The 17,689-nt window shown below is 42.1% G+C and overlaps 1 protein-coding gene across 2 annotated transcripts in view; it reads right to left on the bottom strand.

Annotated features, from left to right (window-relative positions):
* The window catches only part of slc9a1a (solute carrier family 9 member A1a), a 46,336-nt gene extending 35,257 nt beyond the window's left edge, over window positions 1–11,079 (bottom strand). Inside the window, exon 1 of one of the 2 annotated variants that reach the window (XM_061776279.1) lies at window positions 9,978–11,079. In XM_061776279.1, the coding sequence (XP_061632263.1) occupies window positions 9,978–10,269 (292 nt within the window). In that variant the 5' untranslated portion in view covers window positions 10,270–11,079. The remainder of the gene's footprint in view (window positions 1–9,977) is intronic. The other variant, XM_061776280.1, reaches the window with a different exon arrangement.
* Window positions 11,080–17,689: the final 6,610 nt, after the last annotated feature.

Genomic DNA, 17,689 nt, shown 5'->3' with positions numbered 1-17,689 from the left:
AGTGCCAAAGAGTAGCTTTGAACATGACACGACAGTGTGTCAAAGAGTAGTCCTGAATGTCAAAGAGTGGCCCTAAACATGATCGACTGTGTCAAAAGAATAGCACTGAATGTCACGGTAGCTCTGACGACCAAAGACAATGTGTCAACGTGTAGCTCTGAACATGATTGACCATGTGTCAAATCTTATAACATGACCGACCATGATTCAAAGAGTACCTCTGAACATGACCAACCATGAGTCAAAGAGTAGCTCTGAACACGACCAACCATGTTTAAAAAAAATAGCTCTGAACATGAACAAATGTGTCAAAGAGCATCTCTGAGAATGACCGGCTGTCTCACAAAGATGGTTTGAACATGAAATGACCATGTTTCAAAGGGTAGCTCTGAAAATGACCGACAAAGACCATCTGGAAAAGTGTAGCTCTAGATAAACCATTTGTAAAATAATAGCTCTGAGCCCGACCGACCGTGCTTCAAAGAGTAGCTCTGAACATGACCGACCGTGTCTCAAATATGTTTTCTTAAGGGGTGAGTTTTTGGTTGATAGGTACCATTTTGCTCCTGAAGTTGCAAAACAATGGCATTGGTTTGCATTGTAGAATAATGGCTAAACAGCTGGCATATTAATAGATGATGATCCCTGATACTACAGTAAACACTAAACACTCGGCATAAAACTGCAGCTATGGACTTTTGATAACAGCAGCATAAGAACACCATTCTACACCTAAATAATGTAATCTCACTTCTAGACATTGTTTCATAAAAAAAAACATTAATCTCAAATATAAATAGCACATCTAAATCGACTTGCGCGTTGCCAAGGGTGAGGCTTTAAATGGTTAACCTGGAATCTTTCCCACATATGTTAAAGAGATAACAATGCTACAAAATATAGGATAACGATGATGGGTCTGCCAATAGTCATTTAACTTTGGACTCAACCACAACAGCAGTAATCATTTAACTTAACGAGAGCTTCCGGGTCAAGGTCCTCTTACGCCAAACATTATTAGTCTCTGAGCTACAGTACATTTATGTGAGTGGAAGTTTGATGACATGCAAAGTTTGATGACATGCCATAAAACTACTGGCACAGGTGTGCGAGGGCCAATTCATCTTCAACTTGTCTGATATTATTCTTCCACACATTTTTAAAAGACAAAAGAACAAAAGGTGTGATTTGTCTGGAGTTTCCCAAACACATACTAGAAAATTTTGGACTTTTTCTTGTGAGCGACGCAAGAAGATCAAAGATGAGACCATGGGGGGGAGCAATAATGTTTCAATGATCATGTGTCCTTGCCTCAAAGCCCTTACCAAGCATCAAATCTGATTTCCACATTGATTTCTTTGATTTGTTGTTATCCTTGATCATACAGCACCCCCCTTCCCCCCCCCGTGGGTATATTTACACGGGGATATTTAAGTAGTATCTGGGGATTTTGAATGAGAGCTGTATTGTATTGACCAGCAGTTCATTTTTTTCGAGTCTAAAGCCTTTTTGGCTTGGCGATAGCATCTCAGCATTTAACATTCAAATTCTAGTGATGCTTGGAATACAAACCAGCCAAGATTCCACGTAATTATAATGTCAGCAGCTAAAAGCATAGTGTCATTATTAATATATAAATAAGACTTTCTTAAGGTTAATTGTAACGTGCACATATAACAGAAAATAAATATGTCAGACAAGAACAGAAGAAGGGTATTTTTCAAATGCTTTCAATGTTATCTGTATTCTCTTAGATATTTGATGTCATGATAGGGCATATTATATGGCCGGCGATAATGTTACTCATTACTTTTGTACGTTTATTAACAATTTAAGACAAATAAAGGAGGAGGTGGTCATTTAGTTCTGGTAGCAACTGGATATGATTACAGCGAAACAGAGTGGCACAAAACTGAACCCATACACACAAGCACTTTGATGATTTAGTATCTAAAGTTCTTTTGGGGCATTTGTCATACAATTGTAATTTACTGGAGCTGCAGCAAGTGGAAATGAGGTTAGCTAAAGAGATTGGGAATCATATATTACATCTGTTTATGTGCAGACAGACAGACAGGGGTGGCCAAGGAGATAAATGGACTGTGGATGGCGGATTCAAGCCATGTAAGAGATGAGGGGTCCATCAGGCACCGACACGGGGACCTGGCCGAGCAGTGAAGCAGCCACATTCAATTACCTGCATCCCATTTTCCTGCCTTCCTGGGTTAATTGGAGGCTTACGGCCACCCGTCAGTCAGTCTACAGTCACACTGATGTCTCTTCCAGCTTTCTGCGTCCACCATCTTGTCAACAACTATATGCCTTCTCTTTGGTTAGTGTTATCTATGACATTACGTTGTTTGAATTTCATTTGAATTGAATACAGTCCGCTTTCATTGCGGCCACACCGCGCAGTGGCCCACCAGATCCAGCGGATGGGAGCGACTGAAAAAAAGCTTGGTGTGCGTGGTATTGTATTTGTAAAAATCGTATTGCACGCTACCGTCACCAACAGCCCGTGAGCGGAACAGCATCAGCCTTTACATGAACGTGTTGTTTAATGAGGTGTTATGATATTCTACAAAAGTGCGGATGCACAAGTTGGTTGCGCATATCCCGTATTTAGGATTAGGGATGAAACGGTTTACTTATAAAACTGAAAAAAATTCTAACAGTTAGCATTTTATATTGTTAATAGAGTCTCAGAGTAAACAGCTCTGTCGCCGGCTCGTCTTCAGACACTATGACGCAGCGTGTTATTAGCAATAGCATAGTCAGCTAACAGGATTAAGAGAGACATTATTGATATGCTTGAAATTCATCATATCAACAGGTGGGATATTAACAGATTAGACCCTTTCTTAAAGGATACGTCTTCAGTTTGGCATGCTAGTGTCTTGTTTTGTGTTTGAGTTGTGCTTTTAAAGTGCTGGTGTGTTGTAGCCTGCTAGATGAATTTTTCCCAACCTTTATTGACCCAAGGCACATATTTTACACTTCAAAAAGCCCACAGCACACCAGCATCAAAAATTCACAAAAAGTATGCTTAAAAAATCTCAATCTCAGATTTACTTAGTGTGAAATCTTTACCTGTTTAGAGGAACAAAAAAGTTTTTATTCTGTTGTATGAATGACAACATGTGGATACACAGGTTTAATTGTACCTTCTGCCATCTAGTGGAAGAGCATTTAATTGTTCATGTTGTCATGATACGTTGCTGGTATAAATAGAAAAACAAACAATTTTCACATCAGATAAGTGAAATTGGATAATTTCTCTTGGCACACACGATGACCTCTCACAGCACATTAAGGCTATGTTCACACTGCAGGTCAATTCCATTTTTGCCCAATGTGACATGTATCTGACTTTTTTATGTCAATGCAATGTAAACAGTACAATTTATTTATTTTTTCCAAGTCAGACCCAGGCCTCTTTTTGTACGTTGACATAAATCAGACCTGTCCGATGTGAGTGCAGTCTGGATGCTCAGGTCGCACTCATCCGACCGATATGTCATCAAAAGCCAAAAAACTTCAAAATTGTTTGACAAAACAGACACCCATGACAAGCAAAGGCGGACAAAGGAGCAGAAAACAGTCAGTGGTGAAAAGAATATGGTTTAGAACTGATAAATGTATGGACGGGGACCAGTCAGTTCAAGCACAAATCCTTGAAATTGCCACAATTGCGACCTGCATGCGGGGCCATATTTAATTCCGTAAAAACACACCACCTCGTGTTTGTGCGCATGCACAATGTGACATTTTGTGCGTATGTGTGTCACTTCACAGAAACATTTCGTTCACAGTAGAAGTCACATTTGTTTTTGTAATTTCAATGACTACATAAGAAGATCTGACTTGACTTTAAAAAATTGGGCATCAGGCCCTGCATTGTGAACGTAGCCTAAAGTGCCTCAGCAAACTGGTTTGGAATCACTGTGCTAGATTATCCAGTTAATTATTACAGTTATCAATAAATACTCCATTTTGTTTATTTGTGTCGTTTATTCACTCACTAGGCCATAAAGCAAATCTGTTTACATTCTTGTGACCAACCAAGGGATCGACGTCACGTGCTCTGCTGTAACTTACAGTATTTACGGATCTTGCGTGCATGAAAATGTATTTTGGTTGCCATAGTTTACAATTTTTAACAAATGAAAAGTGCGTAGGCGTGTTACAGTGCTTAAGGTGCACATATCTGTGATTGTTTTTGTTTACATTTCCTTGAGCAACTGTGATATTTTTGGTCACAATAATCGCAAAAGTTATTTTCATATCATTTCATCTCTATTTAGGACAATGACGGAAGGACCACGCGTAACTTTATTTGAGGCAAATTCTAGCGGACCAGAGGTAACAGTATTATTATTATTGTTACTGCTGTGATATTAAGTCAAACTGTTGCTCTCAGTCATCCAAGACCGCATAAAGGCTGCTTAGTCATCACTGTGCTGAACTATAAAAGCACAGAGGAGTCCTCTCCAAGTCACCAGCAATCACCAATATAGATTTTAACCTCTTGAGTGAACAACTGAACTAAGCAAATTCAATGAAGCTTAACAGTTTGGCCTTTTGCGTCAGTTTATCTGTCAAGTCCAATCTCGGCATCAGTAAACAAAGAGTTGCGACAGGCTTGTTATCTGAGTAACATTCCATTCAGCAAAGATGTGCTTTATCTGGGTGAATTATCAGCATTGTGCTGCTTCTGGATAAGCCATTCTACTCTCTTTCCGGCATGTGATTGTGATTCAAACCGCAACCTAGACCGCATTGTCCTCAATTGGCGGACAACAGACCCAAACCATCAACCCTCGTAATACCCATCCATACATTTCCTATAGTTCTTGTCCTCAGCTGACGTGTGGTGAGAGATGCGGGCTACACCCTGGACTGGTCGCCGGCTAATTGCACGGAACATGTAGACAAACAAGCATCTACACTCACATTCACAGCTATGACAATTTAGTCTTCAAAGAGCCTAACATGCATGTTTTTATTAAACTTTACACCGATTTTATCAGCCTTATCGGCCGATAATTAGCATTTTATGCGGATCGGCTTTAATGTCATAATTCGCCGATCATTGATCAGCTCCGCAAAAGACATTTACTCCGCGTCGCCATCGTGCACAGTATATTTGAAACCAAAAGCTAGTTTTATTTTTAGCCTTGTCGCGTGTCTTTTGGCGTAGTCCTGTAAATATCTGACGGCCAATAAAGTTATTTAAAAAAAAAAAAAAAAACACGTCGGCAGTGTGGAACAGACAACACGTAATGCCCGCCGGTTCAGACGACAAGACAAATTTGCTCTTTCAAGATTGCACTACGTCAAACTACTGCAATAAAATCTTGTATTCCGATAACGCCACATCCCGTTTTTTAAGATCATTGGGCTTTATCTTGTCAACTCAAATGCGACCGGATACACTCGTTACCGTGGAGACGACAACAAGAGTGGAGCGCACCGACTTTGTATTATAAGGACAAAATGGGGAGAAATGTGTGTTGGTGGTCACCGGTGCTCAGGACAGGAGAGGATGTTCGTTTAAGGCTTGCTTGAGGTATGTTCACGTACTTTTAATACGATAGGGCTCGCAAGCAGGCAACAAAAACGTTATGTAGCCTAGCAAGCTAGTGCTAGCGCCAACGGTTGTACGTAAACATGCCGCCGTTCTGTCGAATCATCCTCTAAAGTTTCGGTGTGGGTGAAGTCCATCCAGCCATCCATTTTCCAAGCCGCTTATCCTCACAAGGGTTGCGGGAGTGTTGGAGCCTATCCCAGCTATCTTTGGGCAGGAGGTGGGGTACACACTGAACTGGTTGCCAGCCAATCGCAGGGCACATTTAAACAACCAACCAGTCGCACTCACATTCACACCTACGGATAATTTAGAGTCTTCAATCAACCTACATGCATTTTTGGGATGTGGGAGGAAACCGGAGTGCCCGGAGAAAACCCATGCAGGCACAAGGAGAACATACACACTCCACACAGGCGGGGCCGGGATTCAAACCCCGGTCCTCAGAACTGTGAGGCAGACACTCTAACCAGTCACCCACCGTGAGTGAAGTCATTTAATTAAAAATAAAGTAATTTAATTACAGTAAGTTAGCACCCATTATTTCTGTCATGTAATGTTGGTTTGACCTGACTGATTAGAATACACGATCTGACTAGAGCAGTGATTTCCAACCTTTATGGAGCCAAGGAAAATATTTTACAATTGAAAAATCTCACGGCACACCAACAAACAAAAATGTCACAAAAAGTGGACACATTAATTACTGTATTTACTTCCTGCCATCTAATAGAAGACCATTCATTTGTTCTGTCTGTCAGTATGCCTCACTGGCATAAATAGAGGAACAAACATACATTATTAAATGTAAATATATATTTTTTTAGCAATTAAGTACACAAGTATATACAGTAAATGAACAGGTCATTTAAATAGACACATTCCTCCATCTCGTGATCAGATCGGTTATTGTTTTTTTAAACTCGCTGATTCGCTGGCCCCAAAAATCCTGATCGTGTAAAGCCTAGTTTTTATAACATGGGAGGAAGCTGGAATACCCAAAGAAAACCCATGCGAGCTAGGGGAGAACATGAAAACTCCACTCAGGAAGCCCGGAGCTGACATTCAAACCCAGAACTGTGAGGCAGTTGTAATTTAACATGCGCACATTTAGTGGAATTACGGCAGTATTAGCGATAGCTTTTTAATTCAGTTGCTTTTTAAATGTGTTCCATATGAGCAGAAGTATTCACACTAACACCTAGGGACAATTTAGTCTTCAATGAAGCAATCATGCATGTTTTTGGAATGTGGGAGGAAGCTGGAGTACCAGGAGGAGAACACACAACCTCCACACTGGAACGGCGGGGGCCAAAATTGGAACCCAGAGCCTCAGAACTGTGGTCCAGACATGCTCCTCAAACACCATCCTATGCTGCAAAAAGATACCATTGAAGCTTTAGGTGATAAGGGTATAAAAGGGACGAACCTCGAGACCACCATACTGCCCTGCTGTAATTCAACATGTGCAACTTTGTGACAGCTTTCCATGTGCATTGTAACTTTTTCCTTGTGCATTGTAACTTCTCCCATGTGACCCGACTCAGCCAATCAAATGGTTTACTTAGAGCGGCTTTGCGAGTGGAGCGAGTTGGTATGTGCGAGGAGGGAAAGTGGTGGTGTCCAAAAATGAATGCTGTTTTTTAAAACAAGAAAATGCATAGAACAAAACACATTAACCCTTGTATTATGTTGTGGGTCAATTTGAGCCATTTCAGTTTTTGTGTTGGCCAAAGTACTGGTTATCCTTTTTTTTTCTTCATGAAATTTTGTGACTTTTCCTCATCTAGGGTCATGAACTAGTGTGCAAAATCTGAACACCCTGATGTGTAGTGGAATGTCTGTGCAGAGTTTGTATACAAAGATGATGATGCGGTCATTTTGTGGTCATTTTGACCCACACACTTTAATGTGGGGAAGGTAGCTGTTCAGATCCAAACTAAACATGTATTTTTTATGTACTTTATTTAGATCGCCTCTGAATAGCCATTCAGACCCAGAGACCCAGGTGTGTGTAGAGGAAGAACTTTCTCTCCCTTGTCCTTGTTCTCATGTAAACTCTTTGACGAATGCACCAAAAATGAGCTCCAGAAGTTTTACATCTGAACAAGCTTTATCACAGATTTTGATCTGTGATAGTGATGCATGGGAAGATATTTCAGAGACAGAGGACAATGTTATTGATGATCCAGATTGTCAATTTTCCTACGAGGAGGAGGATTCGGAGGAGGAGGCTGCCGTTGTCTTGCCATCAGATGAAAACCAAGGAATGCAGCAATTATCATCCACAGATGGGACATGGGCATCTAAAGATGGTCATATAAAATGATCAACATCACCACACCAAAGCCGAGGCAGACTGTCATCTTTCAATGTCATCAAAATGACTCCCGGTCCTACAAGATTTGCTATCACACGAGTTGATGGTATTCAATCAGCATTTCAGCTCTTCATATCCCCACCAATAGAGAGGATTATATTGGACATGACCAACTTGGAAGGGAGGCGTGTATTTCAAGAGAAATGGAAGCCACTGGATCAGACTGACTTGCATGCATACATTGGAATTCTGGTATTAGCTTGAGTGTACAGGTCAAAGGGAGAACCAACTGCAAGTCTATGGAATGAAGAGAATGGAAGGCCAATTTTTCGAGCAACAATGTCTCTAGAGACATTTCTCATGATCTCTCGTGTGATCCGATTTGACAACTGCGACACCAGAGCTGGTCGACGTGAAAGAGACAAACTAGCTGCGATCAGAGATGTATGGGATAAATGGGTCGAAATTCTACCTTTGTTGTACAATCCTGGTCCCCATTTTACCGTAGATGAGCGCCTTGTTCCATTCAGGGGGCGCTGTCCTTTCCGACAGTACATGCCCAACAAGCCTGCCAAGTATGGCATCAAAATATGGGCAGCCTGTGATGCAAAATCTAGCTACGCGTGGAATATGCAAGTGTACACTGGAAAGCTAACTGGAGCAGTATCTGAGAAGAATCAGGGGATGCGTGTGGTGCTGGAGATGAGTGAAGGGCTGCAAGGCCATAACATCACGTGTGACGACTTCTTTACATCCTACCGCCTTGGAGATGAACTTCAGAAGAGAAAGCTGACTATGTTAGGAACAGTCAGAAGAAATAAGCCAGAAATTCCCAGTGAAATTCTGAAGATGAAGGGCAGACCTCTGCATTCCTCAATATTTGTTTTCACTGAGAAAGCAACAGTTGTTTCATACTGCCCAAAGAGAAACAAGAATGTTCTTGTAATGAGCATAATGCACACAGATGGATCTGTGAGCACAAGATAAGACATGAAGCCACAAATGATCCTAGACTACAACTCCACCAAAGGAGGAGTTGACAATCTGGACAAAGTCACAGCAACATACAGCTGCCAGCACAAGACTGCCCGTTGGCCCTTGGTGATTTTCTACAACATTGTGGATGTGTCTGCTTACAATGCCTATGTCCTATGGACTGAAATCAACCAGCGATGGAATGCCGGAAAATTATACCGACGTCGGCTTTTCCAGGAAGAACTCGGCAAAGCACTCGTCGCTCCCAAGATCCAGAGGCGAGCCAGGCCAGCTCGATCCCCAGCAGCTGCAGCTGTCATTGAAAAGGTCAAGCTCAAGTCATCCAACCAACCTGCAATGGATACAGGTGTAAAGAAACGGAATAGATGCCAGGTCTGTCCGTCCCGAGAGGACAGTAAAACAAGTACTACTTCAGAATCAGAATCATCTTTATTTGCCAAGTATGTCCAAAACACACAAGGAATTTGTCTCCGGTAGTTGGAGCCGCTCTAGTACAACAGACAGTCAATTTACAGAACACTTTGGAGACATAAAGACATTGACAAAAAACAACAACAAACAACAATTGTGCAAAAAGATGCAGAGTCCTCTAGCACTTAGAGCAGTTCGAATGGCTAATATCGCAATATTGCATATCTCTTTTCTAAATGTTGATACAATCTAAAATAAAGTTGTTATTGGTTTAACCCGTTTTTTTCACTGTTTTGACTGGATTTACACAGTACGGGTCAAAATGACCCGCAACATAATCAATGTAATTATTTTTCAACAAGGGTTAAAGCTATTATACCGGCTCAGGTGGTTACTAGAAGAGTTTTTTTGTGTTATTTTAGCAATGTGGAACTATACTGCATCATAAAGACAGCCTTTTATAACTTAGTCAGGTCAACAAGTATGATGCAGTGCAGTTTCTATACCACTGTAACTCAATGAATAATTCATGAGCATATCATCTGTGAGTTTTTTTAATAGCTGCATTAGATCTTATTGTAAAAGTGTACCTACCTTTTATGACAGCTCGCCATGTGACTACTGAACACAAACATGAATGCCAAACACACAAAAACAACTCACCTAATTTCATCAGCGAAGCCAGCAGGACCCATAAGGAGATCTCGAAGGGAGTCTGGATGTGTTTGTACTGGAAGCTGAGGACCGGGAAGGGTTTCTTGGTGAAGTTGTGCTTCTCCTCCGCCACGGCGTGGACGTCCGACTCGTCTCGGTGGCCCACGTCCGGTGAGCTGGCGGCTCCGAGGGGCAGCACGGAACCCTGCAGGAGCACCAGCAGCAGCAGCACGAGGAGCCCTCGCTCCGGCAAGCTGCTCCCGAAGCCGCCCGGGTGACGCGAGCCTTTTCGCGGGGACATTTTTTTTTTTTTTTGTGGGTTGGGTGGCTCGTTTAAAGTTCAAGCAAGTTGGACCGTTTGTTGGTTCGAACTTCGCCACATGAACCTACCGAGTCTAAAGGCGTGGAACCAGGAGAGGTTTATTCGCTTAGCTAGCCGGTGTTGAGAGTCTTGGCTCGCCAGGTGAGCAGCCGAGGGCCGTGGAAGGGTGGAAACAGGAAACGTCACGATAACAGAAGGAGGTTCGTAAAACAATACACGAACGACAATTTCAAAAGTCAGAACGAGTCTCCAGTTTTTCTTCGGGCTTTTAAACAAGTTTAGTCCGCGTGACTTAGCAGCAAGCGCGGACGTCCTCTCCGGGGAAAGGTGTCATCGTTGATGCTGGAGACAAACGAAACGCAGCGGCATCCCCCTCCGCGCCTCCTCTCCGTCCCCTTCCGGACAAAGTCGCTCGCGAAGCGGCGTCGTCGTCACTCAGATTCTGACCTTGACGTGGAGCCGCGAAACAACCGCGCCGCATTTTGTCTCATCGCCGAGTAAACGCTAACTTTTTCAAATGGGTTTGCTAGTCAGTGTCCGTGTGCGTGTGCGGTGGTAATTCCCCCGTCTCCTACACCCACGGAGGAGGAGGAGGAGGACCTTGGCGGGGGTCAGTTCAGGGAAGGGTGAGCCGCGATGCAGACCGCCTTGGAGTGGGTCGCGTCGGTCGCTTCTTTCCAGGCTTGTTGCGCCAGGTCGCCGCCGACTGCTCCAGTTGTGTTTTGCCTCGTTCAACCTTCAAAGCCTTTTCGCAGGGGTTTGGTGGATCCGAGGGAAAACGCCGTGGAGGGAGGGAGGACGGTAGCCGTCAGACAGCGACGCCGACCGGCATGGAGGTTTAAGTTGTCGGGCCATGAGAGAAATAGAACCTCATGAGTCTCATGTGTTCTCTTTGATCACTTGAGCGCATCAAACACACTAGCTTTCATCACCTCGTTTCAGTCAGTTAAAATGGGGCTTTCTTCATTCATATTTTTCACAATTTAAAAAAATTCCCAGGTATTTTTACTGCGACATCCTTCCATCAAAAGGCACAATGATCAAGAATTCTAGGACACTTTACGCAGCCAACTTCTTGTGTGGCTGAAATTAGCGGGTTTGGAGGGGCGAGGAAGCGACCAGACCTCGGCAAAAGTACAGTCTGTGGGTAGGGCAAGCCCGCTTAACATTTTACAGCTAGACTGGATATGTGTTGCAGTTTTCTACAGTGCCCCCCAAAAGTATTGGAACGGCAAGGTCAAATCCTTTGTTTTTGTTGTATATTGAAGACATTTGGGTTTCAGATCAAAAGATGAATATGCGACAAAAGTTCAGAATTCCAGCTTTTATTTCATGGTATTTACATCTAGATGTGTTTAACTACTTGGGACAGAGCACCTTTTGTTGGAAGCCACCCACTTTTCAAGTGAGCAAAAGTATTGGAACAGACATTATTAAATTATCTTAAAGTAAATAACATTTGATATCTGGTGGCATAACCCTTACTTGCAATAACTGCATCAAGCCTGCGCCCCATTGACTTCACCAGACTGTTGCAGTCTTCATTTGAAATGCTTTTCCAGGCCTTTACTGCAGCCTCATTCAGATCTTGTTTTGTTTCTGGGGGTTTCTCCCCTCCTCTCCTCTTCAGGAGGCAAAATGCTCTATTGTGTTAAGGTCCGGTGATTGACTTGGCCAGTCTAAGACCTTCCACTTTTTCCTTCTGATGAAGTCCTTTGTTGTGTTGGCAGTGTGTTTTGGGTCATTGTCTTGTTGCATGATGAAGCCTCTCCCGATTAGTTTGGATACATTTTTCTGTAAATTGCCAGACAAAATGGTTTTGTAGAAACCAGAATTCAAATTCATTCTGCTGTTACCATCATGAGTAACATCATCAATAAAGACTAGTGAGCCCGTTCCATAAGCAGCTATGCAAGCCCAAGCCATGACATTACCTCTACCATGCTTCACAGATGAGCGTGTGTGTTTTGGATCAAAAGTAGATACTTTCTTTCGACATACTTTGGCCTTTCCATCACTTTGGTGGAGCTTAATCTTGGTCTCATCAGTCCATAAAACTTTGTTCCAAAACCTTTGTGGCTCATTTCTCTACTTCTTTGCAAAATCTTTTTGCTGATGAGTGGTTTTCATCTTGTGGTATGGCCTGGATTTTGATACCCTTACCCCTGCCCTGTGGAGGTTGGCAGTGTTGTCAATGACTGTTGTCTTTGGGTGTTTCTTCACAGCTCTCACAATGTTTCTGTCATCAACTGCTGTTGATAGCCTTGGCCAACCTGTTCCATGTCTGTTGCTCAGTACACCAGTAGTTTCTTTCTTTTCCAGGACATTCCAAATTGTTTTATTGGCTATGCAGACTCCTCTATTCAAAGTCTTCACATGTACAGCTTACAGCCTCTAGATTGAAGAGACCAAATATCCTTTTGAGAGTCCAAAACGCATCTTTGGTTTTCATAAGGTGGTGATTCCCAAAGTGTTATAGTAGTCTGGTGTAAACCATTATAAACATTGTAGGTGGTTTGACGGTAAACTCTGTTAACTTTATTAAATGTAATATTTCGCACAATTCAATTGAGATACTGCCAGTCAAAAGGCATTTCTCTAAAGATGACTAAAGTCTGCAACCATATGACAGTCCATTCATTTTTCTCTGTGTGGGACTTTCTTGCGATTACTATGTTAGTCATAAAGCATCCCAATTTAACCTTAGATCAAATAAAAATCCCTCTTCAATACTGGTTCATTTAACCTTGGCCTGAGCAAATCCTTTTGCACTCAGCGATCCAAATTATTTCAAAGCACCCAAATGACCTAAACGCCAGCATCGGTATTCACGAAAGCCGCTACAGGAATGTGGATGCATATATTTAGAGAATTAATTCAGTTCGGTCCAGACAAGGTCACCATGGTCACTTGAGGCTGCAGGAACGTATATGTATTTGCTTTTTGGAGACTTTTTACTGTTCGTTTAGGCTTTTAGGAGTGGCCTTTCAACACTGGGATTTATGACTAAACATGACTCAGCAGTCAGCACTCTATATCAAAGAAGGTTTATCAGTTGTTTTCACCATGCGTACATTTGAGGTGGTATCCATTCAACTTGGTAGGAGGCGGTCATTTGTCTTCGCCGCTCCTTATTGCATTACAGTTTTTCATAGCCCTCTTTGTTATTTGTAGTTTCGTTAGCGTTAAGGATTGGCTTTTTATCTGTCACTATCAAAATGAATTACACATCAAAGGAGCTTCACAGACCAGGAAATAGGAGGATTACAAAGACAAAGAGGATGTGTGTGATGATAACTGTAGAACAGGAAATGTGTTACATAAACAAATACAATTTACCAAGCAGATGCTAATGTAAATAACATAGCTAAATGCATAATAGCTAAATGCATAATAGCTTGTAACTAGCACGAACATGACCAAGAAGGCACATAACCTTGCAGATAACCTTGCTTAAACCAACCCAAATGACTGTTGGTCAAGAAGTGCTGAGCAGTTAAACATAGACCACTCTCAAAAGGTTTGGGATATTTGGTTTCCATAATGAACATAAAATGCACTGTTACTTTTTTTCTGACCTGAACATCCAACTGTTGAATGTTTCAGTAGTTTTTGCACAACTTGCTCTTCTCTAATAAGGAGCTGAATGGCAAAATTCACAACAGACATTTCATCCATGAATGGGCCAATAAATTTCACAAGTTCACATTTTGAGATCACGATACCAAGACGACAGCTAACAATTGATCAAAAGTACCTCGGCATTTCGAGGCTTCAACAGGATGTGCTCAGAGGGAAGTGGCCACTGAGCTTAAGACAGTCACAGTGTCATCATCAGGTGGCAAAAGATATACAGAGGGCCTGGAGGAGTCACTCACTAAAAGGCATAGAAGCTGACATACTTGGAAGTAAAAATAAAAACTGCTGTGCTGCCGTGCTGCTAAGTTAGAGAACAACAAGTTGTGCGAAAAGTACTGAAACATTGAACAGTGCAGTCAAGTTTAGTGACTGTTAAATAAGTTCACCTGTAGTAGGTAGCTTAGAGTGCATTTTTGGTTCATTCTGCAATTTCACCCAAAATCTGACTATCCGTAACTATTTATAAGCAGTGTATTTAAAAACAAACATACATATGACATAGCAAAAAGTTATTAATATGGTACATCTTGTAAAATTAAAAATGTATGTAGTTTTTTTAATTTAAAAGATTGTGTGATCTTGTATCAATAAATTTTTTTTTTTTATATTTCATAAATTTTAAATAAAAACATAATTTGACTTTTTGAAACTATTTTTACATTACAAAAGAAAAATAATTTTCACTTTTTAAAAGTACTGTGATATCTTCCATCCATCCATCCATTTTCTGAGCCGCTTCTCCTCACCAGGGTCGCAGGCGTGCTGGAGCCTATCCCAGCTATCATCGGGCAGGAGGCAGGGTACACCCTCTACTGGTTGCCAGCCAATCGCAGGGCACAACAAACAAACAACCATTCGCACTCACATTCACACCTACGGGCAATTTAGATTCCCCAATTAATGCATGTTTTTGGGATATGGGGGGGAAACCAGAGTGCCCGGAGAAAACCCACACAGGCACGGGGAGAACATGCAAACTCCACACAGGCGGGGCCGGGGATTAAACCCCGCTCCTCAGAACTGTGAGGCTGACGTTCTAACCAGTCGGCCAACGTGCCGCCACTGTGATATCTTTCAACATAAAAAAATATATATATTTTGTAACCTTCTGATGCGGGGCTTGTTTTAAATTTATTATCAGAAGAACTTAAAGAACTACTAAAAGAACACCCCTGGTCCAAGCTAATACTACCCTCAGGACTGTCCAAGACCTTTACTTGCTACACAGGCCTTAATTAAAGCTGTGATATTTGTGATAGCTGAGAGGATGCTGCAGTTGAGCAAGAGCGAAAGATGGACACTATCCAGTTGCTGTGTCAGAAGAAAATTCTCAGTCACCTCAGCTGTCAAAAAGATGCCGCGTGTGTCTGTTGACAGACGTGGTCAGGGAGGATGTACACATCTTTATACCAGGATGGTGTCGCATCTCCATTTGTTTTTAGATCCCCAATTCATGCTGGGTCACCGTCGTAAATCCAACAGCAGTCATGGATCCTGCTGGCAAAAGCTAATGCAAAGTCTGATGTTGACTGCTCGTCTTCCTATAAGTAGCTTCGCCAACACGTTTATTTTCTGCATTGCTAATCCGGTTCGGGTATCATAATTTGTGACAGAGTAGCCGTCACTGTCATTGTCCACGTTATTTTGCTACCGTGCTCTGCAATGTTGTAGTCAGCGTACAAGTATTCAACAGAGTAAACCTGGGTTGAAATCTTAGGGCAAGGGTACGTGACAAATTATGTCAGAAGTGGGCTGTACTGTAATTATCTGGCTACCTGAACAAAGAGCCTTTGGTGTCGTGGTCAGTTTACAGTTATTTTTCTGCCCAAGAGCAAGAAACCCAGGTTCATATTTACTGTATGTTGAATTCCTTGACAAATAGTGTCAGAAGTGGGATGCTTTACCGTAAGGGCATCTGTAGCATGTCAGATTAGTAGGCCTTTTGGGATTGGTGACTTCCAAAACTACGAACTGCAAGATAATTACTGTGACAGAGGCTCTTTGGTGTCATAATCCGTGAGACTTTTGTAAAAAAAAAAAAAAAAAAAAACACACATTTATTTGCTTCATTCATCCTTCCTTGTGGTCTTTTGTCTTGACTCGAAAGAGACTTGACACACATGACGAAATCCCAGCATTGATGGGGAAACGAGCTGGTTTTGCATCAATCACGAAAACATTTAAAGAAGTTCACAAACAATGTCAACACCCATCCTCCTCGCCACTGTTTGGCATTAAAATGGATTCGATTCAAAGCACCACTCCCTGCATCCTGTCTTTTCTCCTTTCACTAGTCCAAATTCCATCCACTGGCTTCTGCATGAATGCAAAATAAAAACAGAACTAGGATGGGCTCACATTTGTCCTTAAACAGCAGCGCACCCCAGAGTCACTTATGTGCCACTGCTTGGAATAGTGACCCCGTTGCACGTGCGTACCAGAAGGTGACGCCATCGTACAAAGAAATAATAAGCAGACTAGTTAACTGCAGGTCACTGACCTGCATCCTGTCTTTTCTCCTTTCACTAGTCCAAATTCCATCCACTGGCTTCTGCATGAATGCAAAATAAAAACAGAACTAGGATGGGCTCACATTTGTCCTTAAACAGCAGCACACCCCAGAGTCACTTATGTGCCACTGCTTGGAATAGTGACCCCGTTGCACGTGCGTACCAGAAGGTGACGCCATCGTACAAAGAAATAATAAGCAGACTAGTTACTGCAGGTCACTGATGTTGTAGTGGTACACTCGCCTGACTTTGGTGCAGGCAGGGTGGGTTCAGTTCCCACTCAGTGACGGTGTGAATGTGGGTGCTAATGGTTGTCTGTGTCTATATGTGCCCTGTGACTTACTGGCGACCAGTTCAGGGTGTAGTCCACCTTTTGCCCGAATCAGCTGGGATAGGCTCCAGCGCCCCGTGACCCCAACCAGGATAAGCGGTGTTGAAAATGGATGGCTGGATAGTTATTGCCTTTCTTGAAAGACGTTCTTCACTAAATAATGAATGTTAATAATATTACATTACTGCAAAATTATATTTTTATAATTATATTATATATATTTTTTCTCCCAAAAATAATTTGAAATTATTCTGACCTCAACAACTACATGATATACTTCGACAATCCTGGTCTCAGAATGCTTCACAGCTAACCGTCCCACTTCTGACACCAACGTTCAACACTTTCTTGTTTCTCGATGGCATGCGACTGATGTGCCATGAATGCCGCAGAGCTAACCGTCTGACTTTCGACACTATTTTTCACAATGTGTAATTTGTAGATTTGCATGACAAAACACGGGTTTAGTTCTGACCTGCTTCTTGATTTTGATGAGTAAAGGGGATAAGCCAACTCTGCTAGAGGGGTTTCGTGACTTTTTGGGGGAATATGAAAAAAAAAAAAACACCGGTTGATGGTACTGTTCTAAAGTGCCTGAGGGTATTGCATTGTGTATAATCTGTAAAATGTGAATTTGTGTTAATCAAGGGGTCGTGGCACAAACGTCTTCATGGTGAAAATGAGTTTCAGGAGAGAGCCACAAGACCTTTGCTGGAGTTGTTTCCTTTGCCCACACACTGTTTTAATCATAATAAGAATTTTAAAATAGGTCCTTCTGTACACCAGATTTCAGACTTGGATCCGAGTCCTTTTCCAAGGTGTTCTGTCTCTTTGTCTTCCACGTAGTAGACCATAACTCTTTCCATTTGCCAGGAAAGGTGCCCTTGCTCAGCACTTCTGCCGTGCAGGTCACATCTGG

Source organism: Phyllopteryx taeniolatus, chromosome 6 (assembly GCF_024500385.1).
Source record: "Phyllopteryx taeniolatus isolate TA_2022b chromosome 6, UOR_Ptae_1.2, whole genome shotgun sequence".
Taxonomy (NCBI): domain Eukaryota; kingdom Metazoa; phylum Chordata; class Actinopteri; order Syngnathiformes; family Syngnathidae; genus Phyllopteryx; species Phyllopteryx taeniolatus.
Note: the sequence above shows the minus strand (reverse complement) of the source record. Positions and strands in the feature narration are given on the sequence as shown.